Genomic DNA, 14,649 nt, shown 5'->3' on the forward strand with positions numbered 1-14,649 from the left:
TATAATTTTTGTGACAGTTTCAAGTGTACGGCATTTTAATTTGACACTTGCATACACTACAAAGTGGTCACTACAAAGCGGTCTGTTTACACCACTGGTCTAGTTACCATCCATCACCAGACAGTTGACCCCCTTCTCCTGTTTCACCAACACCCAACCTCCTTCCTCTCCGTTAACCACTAATCTGACCTCTGTATCTATGAGTTTGTTTGTTCATTTGTGGGTTTTTTTAGATTCTACATATGAGTCAAATAATGTAGTATTTGTCTTTGACTTATTTCCTTTGGCATAATACTTTCAAGGTTCACACTTGCCACAAATGGCAGGATTTCATTCTTGTTATGGTTGAGCAGTATTCCATTGTGTGTTTATATACCACATCTTCTTGTTTGTTTTTGTTTTTTTTTTTAGGGCCGCACTCTCGGCATATGGAGATTCCCAGGCTAGGGGTCGAATCAGAGCTATAGCTGCCAGCCGATGCCACAGCCACAGGAATGCTAGATCCTAGCCGCATCTGCGACCTGCACCACAGCTCACGGCAAGGCTGGAACCTTAACCCACTGAGCGAGGCCAGGGATTGAACCTGCGTCATCATGGATGCTAGTCAGATTCATTAACCTCTAACTCCTATACCACATCTTTCTTTACCCGTTCAACAGTTAATGTTGTTTCCACATCTTGGCTATTGTAAATAAAGCTGCAGTGAACATAGGGGTGCAATATCTTTTTGAATTAGTGGTTTCGTGTTCTTCAGATATTTAACCAGAAATAGAACAGCTGGGTCATATGCTGGTTGTATTCTTAATTTTCTGAAGAATCTCCATACCATTTGTCATAATGGCTGCACCAATTTATCATCCCACCAACAGTGCATGAGGGTTCCCTTTTCTCCACATCTTCTCCAACATTGTCAGGTCTCGTCTTTTCAATAAGAGCCATTCTAACAGATGTGAGGTGATATTTCATTGTGGTTTTGAATTGCATTTTCCTAGTGATTAGTAATATCAAACATCTTTTCATGTGCCTGGTGGCCAGCTGCTTGTCTTCTGTGGGAAAATGTCTATCCAGATCCTCTGCCCATTTTTAATTGTATTGTTTGGTGTTTTTGTTGTTGTTGTTGAGATGTATATGTTATTATATATTTTTGATATTAACCCTTTATGAAATGTATGATTCACAAATATCTTCTCCCATTCAGTAGGTTGCCTTTTTGTTTTGATGATGGTTTCCTTTGCAGTGCAGAAGCTTTTTAGTTGTTAAAGTCTATATGTTTATTTTCGCTTTTGTTTCCCTTGCCTTTGGAATCAGATCCACAAAAATATCACAAAGACTGATGTCAATGAGCTTACTGCCTAGGTTTTCTTCTAAGAATTTTATGGTTTCGGGTCTTCCATTCAATTTTGAGTTAAATTGTGTGTATGGTGGGAGATAGGGATCTGTTTTCATTTTTTTTGTGTGTGGTCATCCAGTTTTCCCCATGCCATTTATTGAAGACACCATCCTTTCTCCACTGTGCTTTTTGTTCCTTTGTCATAAATTAATTTCCATATAAGTCTGGGTTTTTCTGGGCTCTCAGTTCTGTTCCATTGATCTCTGTGTCTGTTTGTGCCAGTACCATTCTATTTTAGTCACTGTAGCTTTGTAGTATAGGTTAAAATCAGGGAGTATGACACCTCCAGCTTTGTTCTTTGGCTACTCAGGATCTTTTGTGGTTCCATACAAATTTTAGAATTATTTGTTCTATTTCTGTGACATATACCATTGGAATTTTGATAAGAATCATTGAATCAAAAAAAAATTTTTTTTTTTTTTTTTTTTTTTTTTTTTTTTGCTTTTTAGTGCCGCACCCATGGCATATGGAAGTTCCCAGGCTAGAGGTAGAATCAGAGCTACAGGTGCTGGCCTACACAACAACCACAGCAACACAGGATCCAAGCCACATCTGTGACCTACACCACAGCTCATGGCAACACCAGATCCTTAACTCACTGAGCAAGGCTAGGGACTGAACCTGCATTCTCATGGATAACTAGTCGGGTTCTTTTCCACTGCACTACGAAGGGAACTCCTTAAATATAATTTTTGATATAAAGAACATGTGTAGGAGTTCCCATCGTGGCGCAGTGGTTAACGAATCCGACTAGGAACCATGAGGTTGCGGGTTCGATCCCTGCCCTTGCTCAGTGGGTCAAGGTTCCGGCGTTGCTGTGGTGTAGGTCGCAGACGCGGCTCGGATCCTGCGTTGCTGTGGCTCTGGCGTAGGCTGGCAGCTACAGCTCCGATTCGACCCCTAGCCCGGGAACCTCCATATGCCACAGGAGCAGCCCAAGAAATGGCAAAAAGACCAAAAAAAAAAAAAAAAAAGAACATGTATAAGAGTTCCCGTTGTGGCTTAGTGGTAACAACCCAACTAGTATCCATGAGGATGTGGGTTCCATCCCTGGCCTCACTCAGTGGGTTAAGTATCTGACATTGCCATGAGCTGTGGTGGCTCAGATCTGGTGTTGCTGTGGCTGTGGTATAGGCTGGCAGTTGCATCTCTGATTCAACCCCTAGCCTGGGAACTTCCATATGCTGTGTGGTGTCCAGAAAGAAGACAGACAGACAGACAGAAAGAAAGAAAGAAAGAGAGAGAGAGAGAAAGAGAGAAAAAGAAAGAAAGAAAGAGGAAGGAAGGAAAGAAGGAAAGAAGGAAAGGAAAGAAAGAAAGAAAGAAAGAAAGAAAGAAAGAAAGAAAGAAAGAAAGAAAGAAAGAAAAAGAAAAAAAGGGAGAAAGAATAGATTTCCAATTCATGCTGCCATGCCTTTTAAAGTTCTGCTATCACATGAAGGGTGGACTGAATTGGCTTACAATTCTCACATTCTTCAAATCTTTTTCTTTTCCTCAAAAATTACCCCTAATGTGGGAGTACCCATCATGGCACAGCTGAAACAAATCTGACTAGGAACCATGAGGTTTCAGGTTCAATCTCTGGCCTCAGTCAGTGGGTTAAGGATCTGGCATTGCTGTGTGCTGTGGTGCAGGTCGCAGACGTGGCTCGAATCCTGTGTTGCTGTGCTTTAGGCTGGCAGCTAAAGCTCTGATTCGACGCCTAGCCTGGGAACCTCCATATGGCACAAGTGCAGCCCTAAAAAGCAAAAAAAAAAAAAAAAATTGTCCCTAATGTTGGAGTTATCACTGTGGTGCAATGGGATCGACAGCGTCTCTGCAGCCCCAGGATGAAGGTTTGATCCCTGGCCCAGCACAGCGGGTTAAAGGATCTGGTGTTGCCAATGGAAGGCACCATTGAAGAGAGTTTTTACATTCCTGTGGCTCTCCTGCTGCCAGGTCACAGTGAATTGGCTGCATCTCTCTATTGAAGGCCACAGCTCCTATCAGGTAGCGTTCTCTCTCTCTCTCTCTTTTTTTTTTTTTTAAGCCCACACCTGAGGCATATGGAAGTTCCCAGGCTAGGGGTCAAATTGGAGCTGCAGCTGCCAGCCTAGGCCACAGCTCATGGTAACACCGTATGCTTTACCCACTGAGCGAGGGACCGAACCCACGCCCTCATGGATAACAGTCGGGCTCATCACCCCTGAGCTACGATAGGAACTCCTAGAGCTCTCTCTTTCTGGGTTCAGGTAACAGGATTTTTTTTTTTTTTTTTTGGCTCTACCTGCAGCATGTAAAAATTCCTGAGCCAGGGATTGAACCCACACCATGAAAATAACCAGAGCAGTAGCAATGACAGCACTGGATCCTTAACTCAGTGAGCCACTAGAGAACTCCTCTGGTAACAGTTTTGTCTCTTCAGCGCTAGGAGTAATAACAGATACTGCACTATCTCTTACTGCTTTACTTAAACTCTGCCCACACTTTTGTAAAGACCTCCCGTGTTCAGTTTTTTTCAGATCATCCATTTTGAGTGTGCCATCTGTTTCCTGCCAGGTCCCTCACTGATACAGTGTGTTTGATTAATGGGTATTAGTTCAGACTAGTTGGAGCATGAAGTGTGTGTGATGAAACAGTAAGACATCATGTAGGAACAGTAGGCTGAAAGCAGATGGTGGGGGGATTTGCCTTCCAGGCCAGGGAGTCCAGCCGGCTGTGGGAGCCTCAGAAGGTTTTCGAGCAGGTGTGACATGCTTGAAGAAAACTAATTCGGTAGCTGCATGCAGGATGGTTTAGAAATTGGAGCTGGGGAGACAAGTTAGGAGACAATTACTATTACAGGAAGATAACATTTTGTAATCAGATTGGCAAAGATGCAAAAACTTGATAGCACAGTGTATCAATCAGGATGTGAAGAAATAGCACTTTCAGTCACTGCTGGTGAGTGTGGAAATCAATAAACCTCCTTGGAAAGCGATTTGATAATATCTATCAACTTAATAAATGTTCATAACCTATTGATCCAGCAATTGCACTTCTAGGTCCTTAGCCTACCCACTGTACACATGCCAAATAATTTATGTATGAGGGTATTCATTGTAGCATTTTTCCTTCTTTTTTTTTTTAGGGTTGTACCTGCGGCATATGGAAGTTCCCAGGCTAGGGGTCCAATCAGAGCTGCCGCTGCAGACCTATACCACAGCCCCAGCAACGTTGGATCCTTAACCCACTGAGGGAGTCCAGGGATGAAATCCACATTCTCATGGATACTAATTGGGTTTGTTACCACTGAGCCACTACAGGAACCCCCACTGCAGCATTTTTCTACTGGCTAAAGATTGGAAACAACCTAAATGTTCATTAATTAGAGACTGGTTAAATAGTATGGCACCTTTCCTATAACTGAACACTTTGCAGCAGTTAAAGAGAATGAGATGACTGCATACCTACATGGGAAGATCTCTGATGTAATGTTAAGGCCAAATGGGAAGAGTGCACAAGAATACACACAGTTTGCTTCTATTGGGGGGAGGGGATAAAAAGATACATTGCACATAAGTTTGTAACTGCATAGACCAGAAGAACACAAAGGAAACAGAGTTGTTGCTCTCTAAAGAAACTGAACAGCTGGGATCAAAGGAAGGAGGGTGATTTTATTATCTTTTTGTACCTGTGAATGAATTATCTGTTTTGAAAATCCATTGCACTGTTATCTCAGAATCAAACATCTACCTTGTTATCAGCTCTAAAATTAGTTTATGTATAGCTTTCTTGGTGAAATAAACACAACTAAAAAAAATATTTTTTTGGCAGCATCCATGGTATGCGGAAGTTTTCAGGCCACGGATTGAACATGTCCTCATGGATACTAGTCAGGCTTCTTACCACTGAGCCACTATGGGAGCCACCCCTCACCCTGGCAAATTAAAAAAAAAAAAAAATACATAAATGCAAGGACAAAATGCTGAGTTTTGTTACCAGGTAAGTAAATGGCTTTGAATTGTTTGCTTGATCTTTTCAGTTCTTAAAGTTCAGAGAAAGTACAGCATCTGAAAAATTGGAAGGCAGGCCTTTGAATAGTAACTACTTCCATCTGTAACGGCTGCTGGTCTAGGCAGGTAGTGGGCAGGGTTGTCATTTAGGGAATTCAAGCCCTGGATTGGTGATTAATATAAAAGCCTTACATTTTCTAACCAGGAGAAGTTCCAATAGGGCACTGCCCTATTGGAACCCTCAGGATCTCTCTCAGGATTGTTTTTTTCTTTTTCTTTTTGTCTTTTGTCGTTTTCTAGGGCCACAACTGTGGCATTTGGAGGTTCCCAGACTAGGGGTCTAATCAGAGCTATAGCCGCCAGCCTACGCCAGAGCCATAGCAACGCCAGATCTGAGCTGCATCTGCTACCTACACCACAGCTCACACCAATGCTGGATCCTTAACCCACTGAGCGAGGCCAGGGGTCCAACCCGCAACCTCATGGTTTCTAGTTGGATTTGTTTCCGCTGCTTCACGACGGAAACTCCAAGGATTGTTTTTTCACTCATCTGATCTACTAGACGGTAACTTCCATCAAGGAAAAGCACATGCCTGCCTTATTCACCACTGTGCTCTGAGCACCCAGCACTGAACAGGTGCATATATGTAGTAGAAGCTCAAATATTTGTTCAGCTGAATTAAATGTGGTTTTTGTGTCATATTTTCCCTGCCCTTCTTGAAACTTAAAGCTGATAAATAATTGACCTTCATCTTTTTTTTTTCTTCTTCTTAGGGCTGCACCCATGGCATGTGGAAGTTCCCAGGCTAGGAGTCAAATGGGAGCTGTAGCTGAGTCCTACGCCAGAGCCACAGCAACACAGGATCTGCAGCCTATACCACAGGCCATGGCAACACCAGATCCTTAACCCACTAAGCGAGGCCAGGGATTGAACCCGAAACCTCATGGATACTAGTTGGATTTGTAACCCACTGAGCCACAACAGGAAATCCCCCTTTCATCTTAATTGTAATGGCCAACTTTTTTTCTTTATAAGAGAAGAAAACAAATAGTGCAATTAATTTTTTGAGGTGGTGGTGAAACTTTTGAATTAGTTGTCCAATTTAGTTGTCCAATTTCTGTGGCACTACAGTAATTGCTGTTTACAAAACATGTTACCATGTGACATTAGCCTTAGAAAGTTGAAACTTTATGTCTTGCTATATTTATTCATCTCTGCCTGATTAACAGAGTTATGGAGTTCCCTGGTGGCCTAAGGATTCAGCATTGCCACTGCTGTGGCACAAGTTCAATCCCGGAGGAACTTCCACATGCCGTGGGCTCAGCCAAAAAAACCCCCACACAATTAAAACTATTTTTTTATTGTTGTTCAAAAATGGCTCTTGAATTGCAGTCAAAACTTCAGCATTAGAACTTATAATTGATCATTTCTCCTATTCTTATGGATTAAGATTCTGGAGTGGCACTTTTATAATTATATAATACTCATATAATACTATGCTAAATTCCATTTAACATAACTGATCATAAATTAAGTTTAATAAACTCTGCTTGACTAATGTGCAATTTTATTGCTTTTCCAGAGTTGATTTTGATGAAAATATATAGTCATTACACGTATTGGTATAATATGCCCTCGTTGTAATGACCATTATTAGATCTGCTTAATAAAAACTTAGTAAAATGGGAGTTCCCGTCTTGGTTCAAAGGAAAATGAGCCTGACTAGCATCCATGAGGATGCATGTTGGATCCCCGGCCTCACTCAGTGGATTGAGGATCCAGTGTTGCCATGAGCTGTGCTGTAGGTCGAAGATATGGTTCAGATCAGGTGTTGCTGTGGCTGTGGTGTGGCTGTGGCTACAGTTCTGATTCAACCCCTGGACTGGGAACCTCCTAAACAGACAAAAACAGACAAAAAAAAAAAAAAAAAAACCTTACTAAAATGACTTCAGCCAATGCTTTTAATTCAGGGGTATGACTTTAATGTAGATTTGTTTGTTGTTGTTAAACAAACAAACAAAACCAAAAAACAAAACAAAACAAAAAAACCATCCCAGCTTAAGTTTAGGGAAAACATAACAGGGCCTATTTTCTGAAAGAGCAGAAAGACTTGAGAGGACAGACAGGATGAATAGGCAAGACCTTCTGGGGAGGAACTGACATGGCTTGGGTACCACTCATCACTTTGGGCAGCGCTTATTTAAGTTACAAATTGGCCAGCTCAGGGACCAGAGGCAGACTACTAAAAAATTTTTGCTTGTCTTGCACAGTGTTTTTTATTTTTTATTTTTTATTTTTTTTGTCTTTTGTTGTTGTTGTTGCTATTTCTTGGGCCGCTCCCGCGGCATATGGAGGTTCCCAGGCTAGGGGTTGAATCGGAGCTGTAGCCACCGGCCTATGCCAGAGCCACAGCAACTCGGGATCCGAGCCGCGTCTGCAACCTACACCACAGCTCACGGCAACGCCGGATCGTTAACCCACTGAGCAAGGGCAGGGACCGAACCCGCAACCTCATGGTTCCTAGTCGGACTCGTTAACCACTGCGCCACGACGGGAACTCCGCACAGTGTTTTTTAAATGCCTGACTGTGTCTGCCAAGTCATCTGGTCCCCCAATCCCTAGCGACGTACTCCCATTTGACTTAACTCATGGACCTTACCAGCTTTGCCCTCGTCAGCATAGGGGTGCCTGGAAAAGAATGATGGAACTTGGGAGGGAAAGAAGTGAAAATGGAGATTTTAAGAATAGAATTTGAAAGGCAGGTGAGCCCAGTAAGGGTGAAGGCTAGTGGTACAGACAAAAGACTGTGCACATAGAGAGTTGAGGCTCTGAGAGAATGAATCCAAAGACTCTAAAGGCAAAACTCTGGACACCACTCATATCTAAGGGCTGTATATCACCAGAATTCCAATGAAGGGAAAGAAGCCCCTCAACACAAAACAGGTTAGGAGCTCCTGTTATGGCTCAGCCGTTAACAAACCCGACTAACACCCATAAGGATGTGGGTTTGATCCCTGGCCTTGCTCAGTGGGTTAAGGATCAGGCATTGCCTTGAGCTGTGGTGTAGGTTGCAGACGAGGCTCGGATCCCGCGTTGCTGTGGCTATGGTGTAGGCCGGTGGCTGCAGATCCGATTGGACCCCTAGTCTGGGAACCTCCATATGCCTCGGGTGCGGCCCTAAAAAAACAGAAAGACAAAAAAAAGAAAAAAAAATTACAAAGACTTAAAGAGGGGGTAGATGTAGGTGTATATGGACAAGGCTAACAGCACAGGGAAGGAGCTGGAACATCCTTCAGTGATATGAAAGGTGGAGGATCTCAGGATCTGGTGTCTTAAAAGGCCAGTGGAAAGAGAGAGCCATAGGAGGTAGGGGGTGTAGGCACAAGTGGAAGAGAAAGATCTGGGCAAGAGGAGGACACATACCCCTACTAAGGAAAGACCAGCAAAGACGGACATGTTTTCAAATACAAGAGATGTTACTGAGTGCTAGTTGGGTGGCCTATAGCTAGTCAGGTCAAGTCAGCAGAGTTATAGGTACAAAACTGAACTTTAGCAGAAAAAGTTCTGGGGAATCTGGCATAATTCAGGACAGGCTTGCTGAGCAGCAAAGAAAACTCAGCCGAGATTAGCAAACACTAACTACGCTTCATAATGCCGTAATTTTGTGATTTTATTGTCTATTACAAACTGCAGGTTTGCAAGAGGTTTAAGGGATTTTTATTTTTTAGATGTAATTAGGAAAGTTAACTTTCCTATAAAAATGATCGGTCTACAAATATGAATTGCAGGCCCATGAGTGCCACAGCATACTTTATTCTTTTTTCTCCTTTTACAGCTGCACCTGCAGCTTATGAAGTTCCCAGGCTAAAGGGTGGAATGGGAGCTGCAGCTGCTGGGCTACGCTACAACCACAGCAATACTGGATCCGAGCTGCATCTGCAACCTATGCCGCAGCTGGCAGCAGCACCAGATCCTTAACCCACTGAGCACGGCCAGGGACCGAACCAGCATCCTCATGGACACTATGTTGGGTTCTTGAATCACAACCTGCATGGTATATTCTTAAGTGCACTTGTGTTAAACTATCAGTCTCTAGGGCATAGCTCTAGGTTGGGGTCAAAGTTTCTAGTATGTTATCTCTTTTTATCATAGGATTGATTCTCCTCAGGGATGTTTTTCCCCCCTCTTCTTTGTGGATGTTGCAAATTGTGAAACTGATTAGGATCCCTTTTGGAGTTAGCTAATAATTGAGGGGGGTGGGGATCTGGATTCACCTCCAGCTAAGGAACAGAGTTTGGTAGGCTGTTTTATTGGCCTCACTTCTTCCAATTTGTAACTCTACCCTCCTTCCTCCTTGTCATTTGCTTTTGTTATCTTGTTACATTTCACATGTCCTAGATATGACTTTAAATCCTTTTTTGGAACTAAGTAAAATATATAAATACTAAAAATATAAATACCTGAGGTATAAGCACCTTAATACTTGTGGTAATTATTAAATAAAAAGTCCATCTGCAGTTACAAGGCCGAGAGACCTTTAAAAGCTTTTTGAAAATCTTACAACCTTCCATTTAAGAATAATGGGTGGTAGTGAAGAGATCAGAAAGCCAAAGTATTTAACAGTAGAGGATTATAGCAAAATGAGTCGAAAAATTAAGACTTGGCCAGATGCTTGCCCCAATCCTTTTTGTATGAGTAGATAGATACGTAGCACTATTACACCTGAGAATTTAAGGAAAGCAAATTTGCCCTCTTTAATTTTGGAAGCTTTCTTTCCAAATCAACACTATTCCAAATCAGTATCTTGTAGTGGTTAAGAAGGTGGGCTCTGAAGCCAGGACACCTGGTTTCAAATCCCAGTCCACCATTAGGGCTGTGTGAACTTTGGGCAACTTATTTGTTTTCTTCACTTGAAAAATGGTGTCGGAGTTCCCGTTGTGGCGCAGTGATTAATGAATCCGACTAGGAACCATGAGGTTTCGGGTTAGATCCCTGGCCTTGCTCAATGGGTTAAGGATCCGGCGTTGCTTTGAGCTGTGGTGTAGGTTGCAGACGAGGCTCGGATCCCGAGTTTCTGTGGCTCTGGTGCAGGCGGGTGGCTACAGCTCCGATTAGACCCCTAGCCTGGGAACCTCCATATGCCCAGGGAGCGGCCCAAGAAATGGCAAAAAGACAAAAAGACAAAAAAAAAAAAAAAGAAAGAAAGAAAAGAAAAATGGTGTTAACAGAACCTACCTCATAAGATTTTGAGGACTTAATAAGTTTTTATGAGTAAGGTGCTTACAGTGGTATCTATGGCATTTTAAGTGCACAAAAAAATTGGTAAACTATTTTGGCATTACAGTTGGTTAAGACTGATGAGGAACTTGGGGTCCGTGCCAGAACTTTGGATGACTAGCAGGATGCCAGAAACTCAAGCTAACATGCAGCTGAAGACCAAAGAGGAGTCCTTTCAGCGCCCCACTGAAAAATATCTATAGGGATCAAACCTGCAATTCAAAGAAGCTTTTGGTTAATGTCAGTTTTAACAGGTTTGATACCTTACTTCCACATTAACTGGCTCCCAATAGAGCCCTCCTGAATTCTTTTTATTAAACGAGTATTACTGAAAGCCTACTTTATTTTTTTTTATTTTCCCACTGTACAGCAAGGGGGTCAGGTTATCCTTACATGTATACATTACAATTACATTTTTTCCCCCCATGAAAGCCTACTTTATTGTGCAGTAAGGTTTTGTTTTGTTTTGTTTTTTGCCTTTTTTTAGGGCCGCACACTGTGCAAATGGAGGTTCCCAGGCTAGGGGTCAAATCAGTTACAGCTGCCGGCCTATGCCACAGTCAAGCAACGCAGGATCCAAGCCGAGTCTGCGACCTACACCACTGCTCACAGCAACGCCGGATCCTTAACCCACTGAGTGAGGTCAGGGATTCAACCGGCAACTTCATGGTCCCTAGTTGAATTCGTTTCCACTGCGCCACAACGGGAATTCCATCGTGCAGTAAGTTTTAAACAGCACAAATCGTGTAAAAACCAACACACAACTACACCCTTTTGCTCTTATGGCTTCACACTTATCAAAGAAAAGCTCCTAGACATTACCAAAATAGGAAAAATTCTTTAAAGTGCCAGACCTGTCACAAATTTAATGTAGATCAAATGTAGCAGCTTATCACAATCTCGTCTTAAAATAATGAAAACATATACGGCGTGAAAACAATAGGTACACTTTGCAGTCCCATTAGCCGGAGTCAGTCCCACATGGGAAGGAGTAGGAGTGAAGAAAAGCGTGACAACTGCTTTAGTCCCACTGGATCCTTCGCTCTTCTTCCGGAAGAATGCTCCAGTTTGGGGAGGCCACATCCCGGGCCAGCCAGTTGAAATCGTCAACGTCGTTCCAGTTATTTTTGCTCCTATCTAAACCAGAGCCCTCAAAGTCCTTGTCGATCCCCGGGTAGCTCCAGGTGTAGGGGGCGAACTGGATCCCCGTGCAGTCCTCCACGATGGCCCTGCTGGTCACCAGCAGGAAGACGCGGGTGTCTTTTGTGGTGTGTACGCGGAGCTGCTGGCAGGCCACAGCCAGCACGCAGTCACTGCAGTCCTCCAGGAACACAGAGGTGGACACGGGGCCGCAGAGCAGCGTGCAGCCTCGGGCCTTGGTTAGCCGCAGAGTATTGGGATTGCCATACAATTTGATCGTGCAATTACTCAGTTGGGTCAAAAGGACGTCGCGCTGGTGCAGCTCGTCGGCTCTCTTCTCCAAGACTTCGGACTGCAGGTTGGAGAAGCCGCAGACCCAGCTGGAGTCGAAGCCTCCCTCCTCCTTCAAGGGCGGAGAGGAGGCCAGGATGCCGTCAGCAGCCGGGGCGCCGGGAGCCGAGTCTACTTTGGTGGCTGAAGCGATATCCTTCCTGCGAGTCTTGAAAGCGAAACGCTTCTTAGGCTGCAGCTCCTGACGCCGCTTGGCCAGGGCCGCCTGCAGCCGCGCCAGCACCTCTTGTCCCTGCCGCAGATCGTAGGCGGCCAGGAACAAAACCGAATCGTTGATAAGTTTCTGCAGCCCCTGTAGCCGAGCGGCCGCCTCCTCCAGCTTCTCGACGGACTCCCCGCCTTCCAGAAGCTCTTCCACGGCCGATCGCTCCCGAGCGAAGGCGGCGGCGAAAAAGTCGCTCTTTTCCTCCTCCACCTCCTCGTTCTGCCGCTTTTGCTTCCGCCTTTCCACCTCCAGTTGCCGCTCTTGTTCTCGCCTCTGAAGCCGCTCGGGCACCAAGCTCCGGTCCCACTGGGACCCCAAGTCCCCGTTCCGCACAGCAGCAGCAGCCGCAGAGAAACTACTATCCTCCATCTTGACTTCAAGCTTCCTTTCTCCTGCCTTCCTTCTCCGGGCGCGCCCTTCGCGAAGCCTCCCACCAACGCGCCTTGTGATTGGTCGGACATGCTGACGTCAGACCCCGGCCTTATTTTCTTTGCCCATTGGCTTCTTGGCGTTGGAGGGGCGGGGCCGTGGGGCGGGGCCGACTGGCGGGGGGGTGGGGAGACAAAGGTCCTTGTGGATGGGTGGGGTGGGAGGCAGGCGGGGGAAGCTTTTTTTCCTCTTAAAGGGGCAGGACTTATATCCGGGATTGTGGGGTGAGTTGCAGCAGCGGCAGCTGCACATGTGGGTTTGTTTATAAGAACAAGGTTAGAAACTCGCAGGCCTCCCCCTCCCCCCCAGCTCCTCCCTACTACCCCCTTACAGGCCGGAGAACCGCTACTGGTGGGGGGAATGTGTGCGTGCGGTGGTGGGGGGGACAGGTAGTGGTGAGAAAGATGGAGGGGGGGATATTACACCGCCCGGCCCGCGCCGGAGGAAGCGGCAGCTGGAACAGCTGTCTAGGGAGCCGCTCGCATGCCTCAGTTTTTTTCTTTTCCCTTCCACCACCCCTTCCCCCAACCCATTCCTGCCGCCCCCAAACCCTCATCCTACCCGCCCTCCCCCTCCCCCCGCCGCTGCAGTTCGGCGTGGCCTGGGGCTCCTGGATCCCCGCAGGCAGTTACCGGGGCGGGAGAAGGCGAGGGGCTCCGGTATGCGACGTACTGGGCTCCTCACTGCAACCGGGTTCAGGGGGTCCTGGGGGAGTCTCAAAAAGGATTTATATTTTTTGGCCAATTACTGCAGTCGGAGGGGTGGGGGGAGGGTAAGATTCCACACCCCCTTCCTCTTCCTCCCACGCCCTCCCCCCTTTCGCCGTCACAACCTCGGCAGCTGGGCGCCGCTGGCCGCGCCCGGGTGAGACCTCAGCTCGGGCTCAGGCTCTCTGTGGGGCCGTCGGTCTTTAGGAAGGCGATGGGGGAAATGTTACATTATTTCTAGAGGTGGTGGGAGGGATTTGTCACCGGAAGTGGATGAGCCTAGCCTAAAGTCGGGACCAGCCAGAGGTGTGAGTGGGCAGCCCAGACGGCGTAGTCACTGGCAAAACCCAGGGCAGCGGGCCGGGCGAGAGCTGGGGCGCGGCCGGCACCGGCGCTCGGCGACCTCGCGTGCTAGGTGCAGCCCGGCGGAGCTCGGGGGCCTCCGACCCGGCCCGCCCTTCCCGTCTTTGGTTTCACTCTTAACCTCCACCTCCGTTCCCAGCATCAGTCGGGGTATTTAACTGCCCAAGAAATTGTCACTTGAAATTTCACTGATAATACCTGCATTTTGATGCAGAGGGAGATGGGAGGAAGCGAGAGAATGGAGAGTCGTTTCCGATTGTTCACGCCGCTTTCTCCTCCTTTCCTTTCCATTTTAAGCCCAAACCAAAAACAAACATAAATTCCCATGTTTCTCCGCTGAAAATCAGCACAGGTCACACTGTTTGGCATATTCCACTCGGGGGGTGGGGGTTATTGTATGTTTGTATGTGTGTGAACGTGTACCCGATGGAAACGGGGGTGCTGAAAAAAATCCTGTGTACGCTTGTGGTATATCTAAGTTTTCATTCGCTTTGTTTCATGGGCAAGAGAGATGGAGGCCCTGGGGGTTTTGTGAGGTCTGGTGAATGAAATATAACTGGTGATCTTATGTGAGTCGTACCGGGAATGCAGTAGCTGCTTTATTTTATGAAGGGTTGGGTTAACCAAGGGAGCCTTAAAAGATTTATTTTTGCTAGGGAAAAAGACCTGACCTGCCTCTTTTAAGTTTTTCACCTATTGAATCTTTCCCACTCAAATGATGAAGGTCTGTAGCCAAACAAGGTTTATTGGATTTGGGAGTTGCAGGTGGGGTGAGGCAACATTTTTGTATTAACTATAGTGACTCTAGGATA

At 45.7% G+C, this 14,649-nt stretch overlaps 1 protein-coding gene across 1 annotated transcript; it reads right to left on the bottom strand.

The window, feature by feature from the left end:
• TBCC (tubulin folding cofactor C) lies at positions 11,494-12,724 on the bottom strand. The gene is given in 1 exon segment (NM_001258407.1): positions 11,494-12,724. A coding segment is annotated over 1 exon segment (1,044 nt). The 5' UTR covers positions 12,708-12,724; the 3' UTR covers positions 11,494-11,663.

The sequence above is a fragment of the Sus scrofa genome, chromosome 7, assembly GCF_000003025.6.
Source record: "Sus scrofa isolate TJ Tabasco breed Duroc chromosome 7, Sscrofa11.1, whole genome shotgun sequence".
NCBI classification, from domain to species: domain Eukaryota; kingdom Metazoa; phylum Chordata; class Mammalia; order Artiodactyla; family Suidae; genus Sus; species Sus scrofa.